This window comes from Miscanthus floridulus, unplaced genomic scaffold (assembly GCF_019320115.1).
Source record: "Miscanthus floridulus cultivar M001 unplaced genomic scaffold, ASM1932011v1 fs_863_1_2, whole genome shotgun sequence".
In the NCBI taxonomy this organism is placed as follows: domain Eukaryota; kingdom Viridiplantae; phylum Streptophyta; class Magnoliopsida; order Poales; family Poaceae; genus Miscanthus; species Miscanthus floridulus.
Genome location: NW_027097364.1, coordinates 134,674 through 153,332, shown reverse-complemented (window position 1 = coordinate 153,332; position 18,659 = coordinate 134,674). Strand labels below are relative to the sequence as shown.

Sequence of the window (18,659 nt, the reverse complement as noted above, 5' to 3'; positions counted from 1 at the left end):
TAGTGGATGATGGACTAAAAAAATAGCCGAAAATTTTATCTCTTTATTATTAGATATAGATATATCATGCAGTGTGCCAAACAACCTATAGAGACACTATTATGTGAATTCTTCATTTGTGAGTACCTCAGAGAGTCTGAGAAATTCATCATCGGCTAAAGAGAGCTAGTCAATGGACAAAACTGGTGGGCAAAGAGACACGTCACTGAGAACGATATAATAAGATGTCTAGCGGACATATGTTCATTTGTCATGCACCATTGTGTGTATGAAAAGGGAGACTACTTCAACCGCGAGAGCGACTACGCATGGATGACAAGTACGAGAACATTAGAAACTGTCCGGAGAGGCTAACGCTAGGGGATTACGGTAAGGACCAGACACGAATGGGATATATGTATATATACATGTGTTCTCTGCATGCGTTCTCAATATATATTGTCTGTGTTTAAATTGGGAAAACAAAATTCAAATTCAAATTCAAATAAAATGGCTATTTTTTAATGGAAAATGATTAACGGAGGCGGGTATACTAATTAAAAAGGAGCCACCTCCATTAATCTATTAGTGGAGGCGGACACCTTAGTGCTGCCGCCTCCGTTAATACTTATTAACGCATGCGGTCTTCTTATAATGACAACCTGCATTAATGGCAAAGCGCCCGCCTCCATAAAGCTACATTAATGCAGGTTTTTTAGAGGAGGCGGACAGTTTGCCCGCCTCCCATCAACCCAAAATGCACGCCTGCAATAAGATTTGTGTAGTAGTGAACCTGGCACTATCCCAGACACCAATCAAAAGAAAGAGCTGGAACCCCATTATTAATTGCATCAGTTGGATAGATAGCTAGATAGACTAGAGATTGGACACTCATCATAAATAAATGCAACCTAGCAAGATTACCACCATTCATGGTGATCCATCTGATTTAAATTAATATAGGCGACCACATAATGTGTTGAAATGTGGCAACCTACCAAAATACAGTTGATCAAACGAAGATTTGGTATATCTTCAAAAGAAAAATGTTTTCACAATATACGTCGAATATTTCTGAGACCATAAAGATTACAGATGTCACTAGGAGAGTAGCATTTTCCCACATACGAGTTAGGATAGAAATGTAGCAGCCCTACTCATCCTTTGAGTAAACGACAATTATGTTGGGATATCACAAAGTGTGCTAATAAAACCAACAATGCTTTCCTGTCGAAAACATCAATTGATGGTGCTAATTGCAAAGGCAATAAGCTTCATTTCATTTTTGGACTTGTGTCACCGAACTTTGGTAGTGCCAGTAGTGTGTTCAACCTCGTGAAGCTCTCCAAGGACCTTTCATCTCCACTTATATTTGATTCACTTCCATCATCCACATCTTCAGGTATTACACTTCTATTATGGAGCTTGGGCTTCCTTGACTGAGCTTGTGCCCTTTGACTTGATCCAGTTCCCTTGCTAGTAACAGAAGACACTGATAAGCCTGTAGCAATGTCCTCTACGTCGAGAAAAAGACATATCGTTGCACAATCATCAGTTTTGGACGTTGGATATTTAAACCTCCATGCCTGATTTGCTAAATCAACAATAGAACGAGCTGCAGATGAACGCTCAGAACATGAAGCAACCACATCCATGACTTCCTGATTGGTCAAGACATCCCACACCTATAGGCATAGAGTGCATATTAGAGCAATTTGGGCTCAAGTAGTTCACTTGCGAATCAAGTAGTGCATATTTGAGTTTCCATATATTGAAATCAGATAACCTATTGGAAAGCACATAATTAACATAAGCACCAATGTTTTCATTACCCCATCTGTAGCAAGGATAATGAATTCATCCTTCTTACTGATTTGTCTATAGGTGACTTCAGGCACACAGATTAACCCGAAATCCTTTAGACAGAAATCACCAAAAGCGCGTGCCATTGCTAGACCAGGGGAGTTACAATTAGGAAGCCAAAGGCGAGATACATCTGGTTCATCCTGATGAGCAAAAACCCTTCCGTTACATCGTTTGATTCTCCTTGCTTCTCCTACAAAATAATATATTGCATTATTCTGAGTTTTCGCCATTATGATAATGTCAAATTACGGACTCGGAATGGAATTGAATGAGCACTTAACAGTGTTGAGTGATAAGTCAATACACATCGCTAGTGCAATTGTACATAAATAAACATATAATATATAGGACCTATTATTCAAACATGTAATAAAAATATAAAGTTTATTTTCTTTTAAATTAAGAATCCCAAAAGTTCAAACATGGGGACAGGCCCCGTTTTATTGATGAGGACACTAAACTTGATTCGGATGAGAACATCACCACTTTTAATATACACAACTAACACACCTCACCTTGCTATGTAAGGACAAATTAATAAGGCTCGAGCACGATAATTAAATATCTTGGTGACATTTTTCCTAAGTACCTTTTTGGTGATTGTGAGAATAGATTGCTACCTAATGATATTATTGTTCTTAGTAATTATGTAGAGCACTAGGATGTATTTGGAGAGAGACATCCAGCCAGAGAAGATCAGTATGGGTGTCAAGCCAAGTTGAAGGCTAATCCATATTACGTTTGAGTCAACCTCGGATTTCTAGAGCAATCCATACTAAAATTGTCGTCCAAATTGCATATGGACTTCTTTTCAATGGTCTATATGTGTACAAAAAGTTAAGGAGACAAGATTTCCAATGACACTGATCTCATGTCAAAATTCCTTCGAAGTCAATAGGAGTCTTTGATAAAATGGGACGTATAGAATCTGTCGAGATGTTGTGTCACCATATATTGGACAGTTGGGCCCATATATCGTGTCGGAGTCTATTAGGCATGCGTGTTGAGGTCCTTGGCTGCCCCTAACACTTTTATATTCAGTAGTTGTCTCCCAAGTTAAGATTTAGCTTTGCTAAGATTAATGTTTCATTGAACAATTTCACCATTCATCGGTTCATAAAACACCAACTTCAAGTGTTTAAGTTTTTTCAGCAAATTCAGTTGCGTTAGTTTTCTTTGATTCGCAGATAGAGATTAACCTTCAGGGTAAGGTTAACTGGACAGTGCACGGTTGATAACTAGATGATACTTAATGTCGTGACTACAGGGTTCGGTTTTTTGTGATTGAAAGCCGAATCATGTTTCTCAGTTCTCCACCATTTCGAGAGTTATTCTCATGTAAGGAAGGATGAAGCACCCTATTCCTATCAGATTTACGGATCAAAATCTCAATGATGATATAATAACCAGGGAAAACATATATGATCTCTCAAGTGCTCGATGGGGTTCACTAGTGGTTATAGACTAGACTATGCTAATACGAGTTGCCATTCACTTTACATGTTTCCAACAACTTTGGATACTTTCTTGATTATAACAGGCCTTTCATCAGAAGATGACTCGAGGGCCTTCGGTGAGGTTCTCCGGAGAAAAGCCTAAGCTTAGGTAGGTGATGGCTAAGCTGTCTGGAGCGACACATGGAGCTTCGCTGCTGGGTGGAATGTGGATGAAAGCCACCATATAATCAGGAACGAAGCCTATTCTGCTTCCATATAAATAGAGGGACTCAGTACATAATTGAGCGAAAGAACAGAACGATAAAAACCTAATGTTCCATCAAGCATCGCAAACATCTTTGTCTAAGATTGGTGGAGGTCTCTGATTGCATCTTAAAGTAACTCCAAGAGTTTCTCTGTATCCTTCCTACAATTTATTTAATTATATTAGATCTCCAAATATTTCCTTCCTCTATTCCAAATTTCTTGCTAGCTAAAGATAAAAAGCGGAATTGACTCTCTAGAGTGTGCATAAGATGTAAAAAATTATTGGAGGATGGAAAGACATAGAGAGCGATTTGTATTCAAATAACTCTCGAAATGATAATTTAGAGGGTGAGTTTAAGAAAGACTATTGGAGATACTCTTAGTTTTAGAAATTGCTTTATTTTGTGTAGCGAAATTCTTTCATTACCTTCACCATCAGTTCAGTAGTTAATAAGTCCTTTGGCAAAGGTCGTAGTTGACGAAGACACATGGATCCCAACAAACCTAAGTTAGTGCTCAAGTTTATTCTTTCTTTCAGCTCACTGTTTCGTTGCTGGTCATATGCGTTGGTTCTTTGGACCATGGGTTTTCGTTTCTTTTAGCCATAGGGTTTCGTTGGGGAGGCCATAATGGGTATAGCCCCTAGAACATAGGAAATTCTAGCTCGCCGTATAACTAGTTGCAGGAAACATGTTTGATAAAGTGTTACTATGTAACTGCTTTGGAATTACAACCTGATATCGCTAAAAAATGCTATATATTCTACTGTTCCAAAATGTAAGCCATTTCAGTTTATATTTAGTTAAGCTTATATGACTTTTACCAAGTTTATAACTACAAAAAAATATATTAACATCTACAATATAAAATAAATGCACTATCAAAAGAATTTAAGTGGATTTTATAATACTAATTTGATGTTTCAGACGTTGGTGCACTTTTCTACAAATTTGATCAAAGTTAAAAAATGGCTTAGAATAAAATCAAAATGACCTATGTTTGGGAATCAAGGGAGTATAGAATTTAAAAATAATATGAGTCTATAAATTGTTGTTGGTAAGCATGCCTAGTTCGAAGCTTGAAATTGCTGAAAAAATTGGAGAACATATAAGAGAAGTGTGATTTAACCTGTAACAGGACCTTGGGCATGATACAAGCAAGGTACATGTAAGTAGGAAAATGACGTTGTAGAAAACCCTTTTAATGCTCATACTTTTATTTTTTCATGTTCCTAAAGAAATAAACATATGCTTTTAAGCTAGTTATCCAATAACATATGTTTTTTTTCTAACACCAAGTGTCGTTCCACTCAAATAAATAAATCATTTAGAAAGAGAGACAGAATATTTGTGAAGATACCAGTTCTACTACTACTACACAAAATCATTCTGAAATCAAAATATGTGGAAGATTTTACAGATTCAAGAGAGACATGACTTATTTTGTTATTAATATTTTTGGATAGTCATGTATAGACGAGATATTATGGTTGACAAAAACCACCGGTGCAGATAATATGTGCCAGACATGTTGGATTGATCGAGTCCCATGATCGGAAATTTCATCCGCAATCTAGAAAGTCTCTAAGATAGGTTATAATCTCTAAATTATGGTCAGACGTCTCCATATCCTATTAGCTGGTCTATTAAAATTTAGTTTCTATCATGTGTGGCAGGCTGGCAGATGCACATCGTTGCCACTTGACAATTGAGCAAATAATAGTATCCATTATCTGTCTCCTCCCCCCTTATTGTTACCCTCTCCTAACAATGGTAGCTACCTAGAAACAACTGTAGAACCGGTCAAGCTTCACATTGGAGCTGAAAAGGAAACAGAAGACACATATTTTAAATTTTGGAAGTGACAGAGAGTTACTTGGATGATCGGGTTTCAAATCAACTGTCAATTGATGAGCAACCAAACGGCCGTTTTGATCTCTGGTTCCTAATACAGCCCTAGAGTCACCTAAGTTCCCAACAATAAGATCCTGGCCCTGATAATAAGAAGGCAAAACTTTAAATTATAGACATATTAAATTCTCATGTAATAGTAGTACAGACCACTTTTTTTATAGGTAAATGAGCAACCAAGTTACCTGCTTGATTAAAGTAACTGCTGTACTTCCACTGCAAATGCTATCGATATTCCGATGTAATTTAAGTTCTTTATCTGTTACTCTAAAAGCCTTTCGGAATGAATCTTTCATTGAGGAAAAGAATTCCCGACGTTCTACTTTCTGTACAGACATTGGAGACTTGCCTTCTTCATCTGCGTACGGAGATAAAGTTTCTTCTAGAATTGAGCCATCTGAATTGCAAATGGGGCTCTCCCCAAAGTCATCATATATCAAATCACACAGCTTCGAAGGGAGAGTATCTCTAACTTTCCTTGCTACAATATGGCCATGCGGACCATGGCCATCAAAAACTCCACAAAAAACCGTGTCTGATCTTCCATTAAAATTCTGTACATAATGCAACAATATCTCCAAGGAGTTATGATCAAATGTAAAGAGAATACAAATATATAAGATAAAAAATTTGGAAACAGGCAAATATAATTATTCATTTGAAGGAGCCATTGTCAAAGGTGGAGTATAACTTAATGAAAAATTTTCACTCTATTTTTTCTAATTACATTTCATGCTTATGCAGGTCATGCTTTTATCACTACTCCCTCTGTTTTTATTTACATGTCGTATTAGGTTTGTCCTAAGTCAAATATTTGTATCTTTGACTATCAGTTTCAAAAAAGTTTTATAGTAGATTCATGAGATAAGATTAATGTTCTAAGATTCACTATGATTTTTTTTCATTATATATAATTCATAGGTTGTAAAACTATATGGATTTTTGAAATGATGGTCAAATATATAGTAATGTTTGATTTACAATATACCTAATGTGACATGTAAAAAATAATGGAGGAAGTACTACGCAAACTAGTTTTAGAGGTGTATTTGTTTTAGACCCTCCATGGAAAGCGATTCCTAGGGTTGGTGTACCAACCACCCCTAGAAATTGAAGCATTTCAAGGGACCTTAGATAATGTGGACCACCTTAGAAATATATAAGTGCTGCACAGAATTTATAACTTGTATAAATGAAGTGGCATGAAGACAAACTTTATGTTAAAATTGAAGAACGTGATAACTATTTTTGAGATAGCATAGTGGCCCATACATATGTTTCAAGTACTCAGAAGTTCAAGTTACAATTTTTTAATTAGTTGAGCAACCGTGGATTGACAAATGCTATATACTAAGTTGCAGTGCTCCACAAGATCGAAAATTTCAGCCAGATTTCAAGGAAAACTTGACAATACTTCCAAGAAGAGAGTGGTGCCCAAAGGGTCACCATTGTTAGAACCAACATATGCTTGCCAAGATTTTTAGTCAATACATACAGGCACCTCACTAGCTCGCAAATGGCAGGAACAAACAAACCCACAAAACTCGTCGAACTTGCATCACCACCACACAGAACCTAAGGCTAACGCATGCTACAACTATAGCCAGTCACGCACAGCCCACATTGCCACACACAATGGTCATTAGCCATCTGTCACCTGTGGTCTGTGGACACCATCGATTTTCCTGGCTACTTTTTTTTTTAAGAACCGTCCTAGCTAGCAAGTATGAAGTTACACAGACGTGGGCAAACCAATGGCGCAGCTTTACCACAGTGTGGCCACTTGATGCAACATTCACCACATGATGCATGCCAGCCACTCACAGCTGTTGCTGACACTAGGCCGTGAGTAGCACCACAGCATGCACCACAACCTCAATTCTAGAACCTAACAGGACCGAGTCAGATCCATAAGCGCCGCAACGATAGACGTTGCAGGCCGAGATTTGGTTGTCGCTAGCTAGCCCATTCCCGGATCCCCATGCTGCACGGTGAAATTTTTGTGCATGACACCAGCACCTTGCCGCTAGACCCAACTGCGCATTGTGATGGCTTCAGGGAGAAGAGGCCCCCTCCTCCACCCTCTCTGCAGCTCTCCCAATTTTTGGTGGGTTGCCCTAGCTATGGCGAGGCACAGAGGGGGCTGGCAGCTGTGAGGTCTAGAGCACTCCCCATGTCACATTCTGCTATTTAAACCTCAACCATTTAATTATGAAACTTCAAGAAATATGTACTTGATCCGGTCATAGGAAGTTTGTTTTTGACATAACACAATCTACAAAATACAACTTTGACAACTAATTTATATATATTATATTTATTGACATAGAAACATAATTATTCTGAAGCTACTTTTTGGTATACCAGCTTTAAATGTTTAAATTCTACTCACAATAGACAACTATGAATCAATACTTAGATATTTTTGTCTGCACACATCCCAAAGCATAATCTTTTTTACTACATTAGTAATAAATAAGGATATTATTTCCAGATGATCAAATCACAAGTGTTTTTTTATAAAGCAATATATTGTTTGCAATTTCCAAACGTCTAAGCCTACAAAGTTAATTGAAACTCTATGATGTTGCTCCATCCTTAGTGCTAAACCATCCTTTGAATTGTTCCTTTTAAAATGTTGATTGATACATTAGATTGTATTTTTAGGAAAAAAGAAAAATCAAACAGAGATTCCATGAGAACACAATGAGAAATCCAAAATTCACTATTTGCTTTATGGTTGTGCAAGGAGGAAGAATAATGTTTTGGTGTTGCAGTCTCTACTAGCATTCTTTATTTAAGTTGGAACACTGAACATTTGATACGAACAAAAAGTATTATGCCCACTCCAAGATGAGTCATCTCTCCTTTGCCTTCCGTGGAGCCTCTAGTAGCACATCTAAGACAATGATGGGTTATCCACCTATACGGGCAAGGAACAGCCAAAGTGTAGAAATAGGATAAGGTAGCACTGTAGCAGGCAAAGCCAATTTAATATGTTCCAAGTGGAAGTGCACGCTGATGTATGCATTTGAAGCATCAAAACTAACAAAAGATTTGAACCTTGTTCCTAAATCGGTCAAGCACTTGCCATCTATCTTCATTTTTCACCTCTTTAAAGAAATGATGAAAAAAAATAAAAGGCAATCAAACATAGTAGACAATGGCATCAACTCTGTATTAGCAAACCACATGACAAAAGGTTATGGAACCAGGAAAAGATGATTTCTTGCATATCAACGTTGCTTAGTTTGCAAATATCACTATATAGTACGAAAAGAAAAAGATTGATAAGCCATGCCAACTCATTGAATTGGTTCTTCCAAAATACAACACATTTCAAGAAACTGAATTGTTTTTACTATAGAATTCTATCCTAGGAAGATAAAATGGTGCGCAGCTCAACACATCAAAATCTTAATGTCTGTAGCTTATCCCAATAAATACATTGATTTACTCTCGATAATCCAAGGCAGATCTTGACAACTATGATTATTTCAGATTAAAATAATAGAGAGAGTAAAAAAAGGGAAACCAAGACATAAATTAGAGATAGGTCTCACTATTACATACATACCTACCTACTAGGAAGCCATGTCGTCTTTGTCAGCAACCTTCTTACATTGTTATGTTAACAAACATGATACATTGCCCATCCTATCGGTGATATGTATCTAGGGTACCTCACCGTATGGAAAACAACCCAAAGGGGATGAGGTACACCAAGCAAGCTACACAAGAAGTCCAAAGTAGACGGGGTACCTTATCTACTTGAAAGACAAGGCACAACATGTATTTAGAAACCAACTCTATCTTAGGAAACCCACATATAAACCGATCATGACTCTATCTATAACCCCACCCCCGGCCCTAGACTATATAATGATGGGGTGAGGAGCCCCCGATCGGTATCTGAACACAAGTTCATAGCAACCCTAGGCAAGTAGCTAGCCATCAGTGCCCTTGTAAACTTGAGCACATGAGAATAAGAGATCTACTCCAAACTGGACGTTGGGTACCACGTACCTGAACTAGTATAAATTTGCATCTCATGTGCTGCCCTTTTGATTCCCTATGTGTGATACTGCTGATCTTCATTGCCGGAGCAAATAATTCTGACACACCCCATTCCTAGTAATCCTCCTAGATATACCGCCTCCTACTGCAACTTGCCATCTCCTCCAAATCCTCAAAGTAATACCTTCACTATTTCGGCGAGTTGTTGCTCCATCTCTAGGCATGACACAATTTAAAGTGGGCACCACATCCTGCACATAATCAAGCTATATGTTGCCCCACTATCCAAAGGCATAGCATCACACACCTCGATTAGAACCAAAGCATCACTACCATATGCTTCTATTGCAGTTCTACCCAAGATCCCATGTCGCATGAGGGAAACAACAATGGGACCCACATGACTAGTCCATAACTACTATTATTTTCTCACAATATTCAGCCCACAAGTAGTCTATAATGAGGGTCCCACTAGAGACAAAAAAGCCCCCTTCCATCCTTCCATCCAACAAGAGAGAGAGAGGAGTAGGAAACAATAGTATTTTTTATTTCTTATCGGTAGTCCATAATCTTAGGGGTAGCTTTTGCTATGGACTACTCTATTGACAAGTTTTACAATGTTTGAGCTACCTGGTAGGGAATATTTTAGTCCTATGGACTACTCTTATTGCTACATTGTGGTTGCTCTAAGTGCCTCCCAATATTTACCTTTGCATAAGAAATAGGTGGTGGTGGCGGTGATCCCAATCGTGACCATATACAAGAAGGGGTAGGATAGTTGGCCAGTACAGATGAAGGCATGCCAAGGTGCAGTGAAAGTGGCTAAATACAAAGATAAAAAGGTTAGATGGGGAGTGGTCAAGAGTAGGGTTCTGGTGCATCCAACAAGGAAGGCAGGGAGGGGGAACAGTATGAGAGGCATGGAGAAACATTAGATGTGCATAGTTTGGTGATGCATGCTTTTTTGCTACATTGTCTGGAAGCATCCATTCTTTAGAGTTTAAACAAACCAATTCATTATGCAATAGCATAAAGTCTAGAAAACAAGGTAAACAAAGAACAATGATTTGTTACATCCAACCATTTCTTAATTTGAATATATCACTATGCTTGTAGGGAAAAGATGAAGATTGGTGAGCCATATTGAGTTTGTGTGTCAATGATTTATTTCTATTAAGACATATCACATTTTAGGGAATTGAATTGTTTCCACTATGCATGCTTTCTCGAAATATGAAATGGTGGGCAGATCAGCACATTGGATTCATACTATTTGTTTTCTAGTTTGGGTTATCCTATTAAAACCATGGATTCTCTAAAAATAAAAGGTGTATCTAGATAGCAATTAACGTTCCTAATTATACAAAATGAGAGAGTAAAAAAACAATAAAAGAACTTGCACCAAGGATACTCTTACAGAGATAGGCATCATATTTGGTGCCCTTCCTTCCCTGGCACGAAAATAGTCAAGCCACATCATCTACCTCATTCCTTGTGATCTCCTAGGCACCTACTCAATCCATCTTCCAATTAAACCTTGGGCCCCACCCCTACTACCGTGGTAAGTCACACATTCGGCATGACATTGGTAGTGCTCAGCACAACGTATGGTATAGGCAGTCGAAGCACCCAATGCCTCCACCACCAGATGGTAGTGTCTTCATATGTACTATAATTTGTAGCCACTATTGTCGTGCTATCTTAATTGATCAACTCACTAGCTTTTGCTTCACCCAATACCCATGCCACTCGAGATCCCACCTCCCTATGTCAGTTTGCTACCCAAGATTCTAGCTGGAGAAAGCATTAGCAGTGGTGCTCCTTATTGTGACCACTTCAAAAAAAGAGGGGGGTAAGAACTGACTAGAAAAGGCAAAACCACATCAAAAGGTGGTGGTGCATGAGGCTAAAAAGGTATGGTGGTAGCTAGCATGGAGAATGGACAAGAATAGGTTCGTGGTGGATCCGATGGTGATAATAGATATGGAAAATACTACAATGAGAGAGGAGGAACAAGTGGTTGTGCGTAGTTTTAGGGATGCATATTTTGGAGCTACAATTTCTACAATCTTTCTATTTTCAAAGTTTGAACATATATTGACCATTTCATCAAGAAAGGCTAGGAAAAATAGTAAACAACTGACATCATTTCTATATTAGCAAAAAACATAACTAAGGATGATAAAACTCTAAGGCCTTGTTTGGATGTAGGCAGATTCGCATCAATCCACATGTGTTGGGGTGGATTAGAGTGGAACTTGATCTAAATTCCACTCCAATCCACTCCAACACAACATCCAAACAAGGTCTAAAGGATGATTTGTTACATCCCCTGATTGCTTAGTTTACAACAATAGCTATGATAACAGAGAAAATGAGGATTGATGACCAACACTGACTCTATGTCATCAATTGTTTCCATCAAGATAAATCACTTAAGGAAATTGAATTGTTTCAATATATAGTATTATCCTCAGAAAATGAAAGGTTGGATGGATGCACACAATTGGATTCTTAATTTCTAGTTCAATATACCTTATTATATGCATGGATTTGTTCTTGATACTTAAAGATGCATCACAATGATAACGAACTTTAACAATTTAAAAAGAAGGCATTGTAAAAAAGGTAAACCATTTCATAATGTAAAGAAATCAAGGTCGATGGGAACATAAGAGGGAGCGCTATACATACCTCCCAGACAACCATGGCATCCTGGTTGGTACCCTTCTTCCCCTGTCGTGTGAACATGCAAGACAAATTACCCACTCCATTTCCTATTATCCTACCATGAACCTCCTCTTTCCTCTCTTTTCCATCTCTCCCTTTATGCGTGGCTCCCGCAACCATGGCTGACCGCTGTTCTACTGTCAGGCATGATCCCATCGATAGTGCTCGCACAATATCCTGTAGGCAGTCAAGGCAGCCACTGCATCCACCACTTGATGGTGCCGCCATCATCACCCCTGCTGTCGTCGCTATCGCCACCTGTGTTGCCTTGATTAAAATCAACTTCAACCTTTCCTCCACAACAATTGTTGCCCAATATCCCCTCCCTACATTAGCCTAATACGAGCAAGTCTAAGAAATAGTGCTCCCTTTTAGGATCACATAATTGGTAGGATATGGAGGAGAAACAACCTATATACATAGAAGACATTTGGGGGTAGTGGTGGTCAGAGAAAAAGGAAAATTGTAGGACAGGGACTAGACAAGAATAGGGTGGTAGTGCATATGACGGGGAAAACGGGATGGAAAATAGTACAAGGGGCATGGTGGAACAAGAGGTTGTGCATGGTTTGGGTGACACATGCTTTATTTTTGCATTGTCTTTCAACATTGCATTGGTTAAGTTTAAAGTTGACCATTTCATCAAGAAAATACCATAATTTTTATATGTTTTTGATACATTCTTGTGCCCTTGTGCATCATTTTGTGGTATATTACTTGGAACTTGATTGAAATATGATATTAAATTGTAAATGTCCTAAAATAAAGTAGCACACAACATTGTGTATTAAGATATAACTAAAATTCCTCTTGACAGGAGGTTTCAACTCCGGCAATCGAGATCAGTGTATCACACATAGGGAATCAGAAGGGTAGCACATGGGACACAGATTTATACTAGTTCACATATATGGTACCCTATGTCTAGTTTGGAGTAGATCTCTTATCTCGTATGTGTTGATGGTTCTTAAGTACCACTTTTACCGTTAATAAAAGCAACCAACATGCAAGATCCAACATAGTGGTAGCGCTTAATTCTAGCAAATTCCATAGGTGTTAGTCTTTATTTGCATGTAGGTGGCAATGTAGAGAAATACTAGAAGAACAACAAAGATCCATACTCTCGTCCAATCAGAGCTCGCCGCGCACACATACACATGGATCAAAAGGGAAAACCCATTTCTATCTAGTGGAGCTCCAAGGTCCCTAATACTGTTCATGACTAGGGTCCACAAGGGAACCTCCCTACCAAATTCAGGCCCAATTGGCCTCAAAAAGGGATTAGCCTATCCTAGGCCTAGGGAGGGATCGACCAATCCTCCATTGATCCCAATCGAGCCCAAACTTTGTCAGATTCCTCTCTACTGCCTCTAGGATGCATCCAAGGTGGTGAAGCCTATGGTAGAACTGCTCGAAATAACATGCTTTCAGAGGCACTCATCTTCAACTAGACACTAAGCACCCCGAAAGTTAGCTACATCAGATAGTTCTGTCGAGCACACCCCAAGGGAGAAATCAAAACAATCCACATTTTACATTCAGAATCCAATAATGAGCACTGAGCTTACAATACTTAGTCCATTTCATACAACAAGAGTTTTGGGAAATTATTTATTACAATACCAAAGTTCAGAGTGCGATAATTAAACAGCAGAACGAAAATAAACATCTAGTGGAAATGATATAATGATCTATCAGTGCCCACCAGAAGAATCCTCCACATAAGAGCTACTCCTCAAGCTGCACCTACAATAGGGGTAAAATAAACCTTGAGTACATAATGTACTCGCAAGACTTACCTGACTAGTGGGAATAGTTTTCTAACTCTAAAGAATATGATAGGCAATATTGGTTTGTTGTTTTCTTTTTGTTTGCGAAAAGCATTACTAGAAGTACGTACTTAAGATCAAGTTTAATTAGCAGTCACGATTACTTCATTAGCTAACCATTCTAGCTAAGCACTATTCTACTTTCAAGCAAGGGTTAAGCAATCAGAACCATTTCACCATCTTTTATCTTCCCGTTCTTACTATGGTGCTAGACCATAGCCAAGTCGTACCGTCTCATGGAAATGACGATTCGTGAACCAATGTATCCCAGCTAGGATACCCCAAAACACACTGCTCCTGTTTGTATCCTTGGCACAAACAAGACCAACCCATTCCACTCCTGTCATGGGGTCCAGGTCCCTAGTCCAAACATGGACTCCAAGCCCCTACACTTGAGACCCGGTCTCAGTATGGTACTTAGACCTCCACCTTTTCCCGCCTCCAATCAGTCAGTCCAGAAAGAGATAGAACCCATGACAAGAGCATAATGAGCCTTCCCACTCCCATAAGCAAGTATATGCTTAGGATAATAAGTCTATGACCTGACTACCATCCACATCAACGAACGGTCCTTAATCGACACAAACAAGGAAAATAGTGTACCCAAGCTAAGCCCCGTTGGCCGCAGGACACAACCTATTACACCCACCAATACCCATACCATATCCCTGCCCTGTCTCCATTTTTCCTTTCATCATCTTATTATGAGAGTAATAATAATCCCCTATTGTGAGCAACGGCAGGTTACTCACGCTATCGATGACCTAAGCATAGCATCTACTCGAACCTACACTAGTAAGACTCTTAGGATAGATATATCTATGCATGTGGTTTCCATAAAATTCCTGTAACATAAATGCACAATACATATATATATGATGAATTACAAAATAGAGGTTATGCACCGAGGCTTGCCTTGGGCAGGCGTGGTGTCAGCTGAGTCAGTCAGTGGTGGCTGATGTAGACTAGGCCCTGATCTTCCGAAAGGTATGATAGCGTCGATTGGTGGGGACTCAACGTTCACGATCTAGGCTTCGAACCAAGATTGATTCGGACCCCTGCAACCATTATACCACTACTCCATTGGTTATCAACCACGTGAACACGATTGACCTCGCCGAGAAGGCTTTCCTGCAAGCGAATCGAGAACACAAGCAAGAACGGGATGAACGCAATATGAAATTGCAAATAAATATGAGGCTTATGATAATGAGAAGGAGTTCAAGTTTTTATTCGAAAGGACTAATCACCACAGGCAAACAAGATCAAGAACTAGGGCCCTGGTTCACAGCAAGCGGCCTTGGCGGCGACAGTTGCAGCAAAATAATGTCTATTTCACGAGGAAATCTAGAACTAAACAAAACCCAAACCCTAAGGAGAGAAACGGCTGGTATTTATAGAGTCTTGGGCGTCACCCCCCTGGACACGGCCCCTAATGGGCCCAAACATGATACATGGTCCAACGGACCAAAAGACAGTGTCGCAGCACCCTGATAGATTTTGGACACTGAATTGTTTCAATGATTCCTGTTGATTCCGAAGGCCTTTTGATGTGAAACCAATTGAGTAATTAGCTTTCCATCCATATGTGGATTGTCGAAAATGGAGTCTAGATACGTCCTGGGTGACCAGTTTAAGGCAGACTGGTCCTAGAGCCTGAACCGGACTCGAACTTGAGTTGGACTCGGCTTCCACCATGAAAAAGATGAATTGGACGCCCACGCTAGATCTCCTCCTCTACTTGGCTTGTATGCGATGAAGTAGTGATGTTCTCATCATCCTCCCTTTCTTGAATTGAAGTCATCCTCGACAGAAGTAGATCGTCTCCTCCATTGGATGACAGCAACGATGGTTCTAGAAGAAGACGTTCATCTTGGCACCCCATCCTTCACAAAGGCGGCTACCATGGTGGCTTCCCTATTGGGAATTCATCCTCCTTCTCCTGTAAAAGGTTAGTACCAACAAGAGGCATAGCACTAGGAGTAGGACCAAGTGGACATATTGTTGATGTACAAGTTAGAGCATAACATGGTTCATCATGATCAACAAGAACAGATTTAAGAGCAAATAAAACTTCTTTCATGTTACTTGATGGTTCATTTGTTGGTTTGCTTAAATCTTTATCATGGCCTTTCTTTTTCTTTTCAGCAAGTTCCTTTTCATATTGCACAATTTCAGCAGGTGATAAAGGAAGTAAAGCAATGGTCTTTCCTTTAAACATAAAAGTATATCTATTTTGCCTACCATGATGTACAACATTATTATCATATTGCTAAGGGCGGTCTAACAAAAGTGAACAAGCTTGCATAGGCACGACATCAAAATCAGCATAATCATGGTATGACCCGATAGAAAATTGCACACGAGCAGATTGTGTTACCTTTGCCTTACCACTATTGTTGAACCACTGAACATGGTATGAATGTGGAAGAGCACGTGTAGATAAACCAAGAGTCTTGACAAGCTCAGAACTTACTAAATTATTGTTGCTCCCTCCATCAATTATAGCACGAACACGGAAATTATTGACAATGAGGAACATTTGAAACAAATTATGGCGTTGTAGCTTGTCTACTGGCTCAACTTGTGTACTCAAAACACGCTGAACAAGGATTGATTTGTAGTCTGCAGTGCATGCCACACTATCAATTATCCTCATCAGGATCTTCAGCACTATCCACAAATTTATCTGCATAAAGATCAGTTGCAAGTGCAAATTCATTCTCTTCATCACTAGCACTAGCATACCCACCATCATCAGTAGCAATATATGCAGCGTTTGTTGGGGCATTCTTTAGCAATATGTCCCATGCCCTTGCAGCGGTGGCACACAACTTTAGAAGAGCTGCTAGAGGAAGGTGTAGCAGATCCACTGGAAGAAGGTGTGATAGGAGAATTCTTCTTTACAGGCGCTGGTGGTGTCTGCACATTAGAAAATTTACTCACCTCGGTTGGACATGAAGGAAATGGATGGAGTCACGGATGGAGTTGTGGATCGCCTAGGTTGTCAGTCCCTGTACTTCTCTTTCAGCTTGAATAGCATAATGATATAATTGGGAAAATCTAGTCCATTCTTTATAGTCAAGAACATCCTGTATTTCACGACGTAAACCTCCAAAAAATCTAGAACACTTATCCATATCATCCTCTTGTATGTTACTACGTGCTAGACCAATTAAAAGCTCCTGATAATATTCCTCAACAGTTTTACTACCTTGATTTAAACTGTTGCATGTTTTAATCGTAGATCACGCTGATAGTATAGAGGAACAAATCTTGATTTCATTCGTCATTTAAGTACAGTCCTAGGTTTGAGGTATTTGAGCATTAGCATTAGCATTAGCATTATTGCAAATATAATTCCACCAGAAAAGAGCAAAACTAGTAAACTCACTAGTAGCAAGTCTAACACTATATTCTTCAGGTACTTGATGGGAGCTAAATTTTTGATCTACAACCATCTCCCAATCTAAATATGCTTCAGGATCAGCAGAACCAGAAAAAGGAGGTATCTTAGACTTGGTTTTAGAGAAAGGATCATTATTACCTTGGTTGTTACCTCTCATACCGTGTCGGTTAAAGTTCAACTGATTACGGTTACGTGCATCCTCAGCACGTCATTGAGCTTCGGCTTCAGCCTCCGCGTTGCCATCGTCCTCCTTAGAGAGATCATCATCATCTTCAGGACGTGGTTCCGGATGTCGTTGTTCAACATCTTCAATCCTCTTAGCCAAATTGGTGATTTGTTGAAGGATCTCATTGAACTTGTCATCAAGAACGGCACGGAGCTCATTCTTAGAAACACAGTAATTGAAATCTATAGATGCGTCCTCGTTTCCTTGGCTGCTGCCTCTAGCTTTTCCTAACATGGTTAGTAGAAAGAAAAAGACAACATAAATAGTATTATCCCTACCAACTACTTAGGTTGTGGACAAGGAAAAATAAGGCACTCAACTCTCAAGCGTCTTACCACGGTCTTACAAGTGTTCTTACCAAAGCAATAGGCGGTGCAATCGATCGGTGACTGTGATACCATTGTAGCTTAAGTGTAACAGTTGCAAGGCGAACCTACACTTGGTTAGAAGAAAGTGGAGCTTGGACAGGCACAATATAGTAGCAAGGAATAACAAAATTCACAACTGAATAGCAAAGCTAAATAAGTATCCCAAGTACTTGTCTTAGTTGCTGGCCTACTCACGTTCCAAGTACCAGATGTATCAAGTGATGTGGACAACAAGAATATGATTAGGAACAAGGTAGAAATCAGCACATGCAAATACAGCTCAAATGACGCTCTCTATGTACTCCTCTAGATATTGTTCCACTTTTGCCCCTCTCTTTTTTCTCTATTTTTGGGCTGTCGTTGTTTTTTTGGGATTCTTTGACTTTTTCTTTTAATTTTTTTGATATTTTTTCTTCACTTAGGAGCAGAAAAGAAGTAACCATAGAAAATTTGAGCTTAAACAAGTGAAAGACGTGGCCTGTGGAATTTCTAGAAGACGTGCTCAAAATCGACAAAGACCTTGTGACCACGAAAAGAGGATCTTGTGACCACTTTTTGACCAATCTAAAAATTTTGAACCCCGATAGAGCGGGCGATGGATAGATCCAAAAAAATTTTCTAA

At 39.1% G+C, this 18,659-nt stretch overlaps 1 protein-coding gene across 1 annotated transcript; it reads right to left on the bottom strand.

The window, feature by feature from the left end:
- Positions 1 to 893: 893 nt before the first annotated feature.
- Positions 894 to 12,580, bottom strand: LOC136533346 (probable protein phosphatase 2C 75). Its single transcript, XM_066525906.1, has 5 exons — positions 12,170 to 12,580; positions 5,644 to 6,012; positions 5,424 to 5,541; positions 1,812 to 2,035; positions 894 to 1,664 (listed from the first exon to the last, which is right to left on the bottom strand). The coding sequence occupies exons 1-5, from the start codon at positions 12,434 to 12,436 to the stop codon at positions 1,254 to 1,256; spliced, it is 1,389 nt and encodes a 462-aa protein (XP_066382003.1). The 5' UTR covers positions 12,437 to 12,580; the 3' UTR covers positions 894 to 1,253.
- Between the last annotated feature and the right edge of the window lie 6,079 nt (positions 12,581 to 18,659).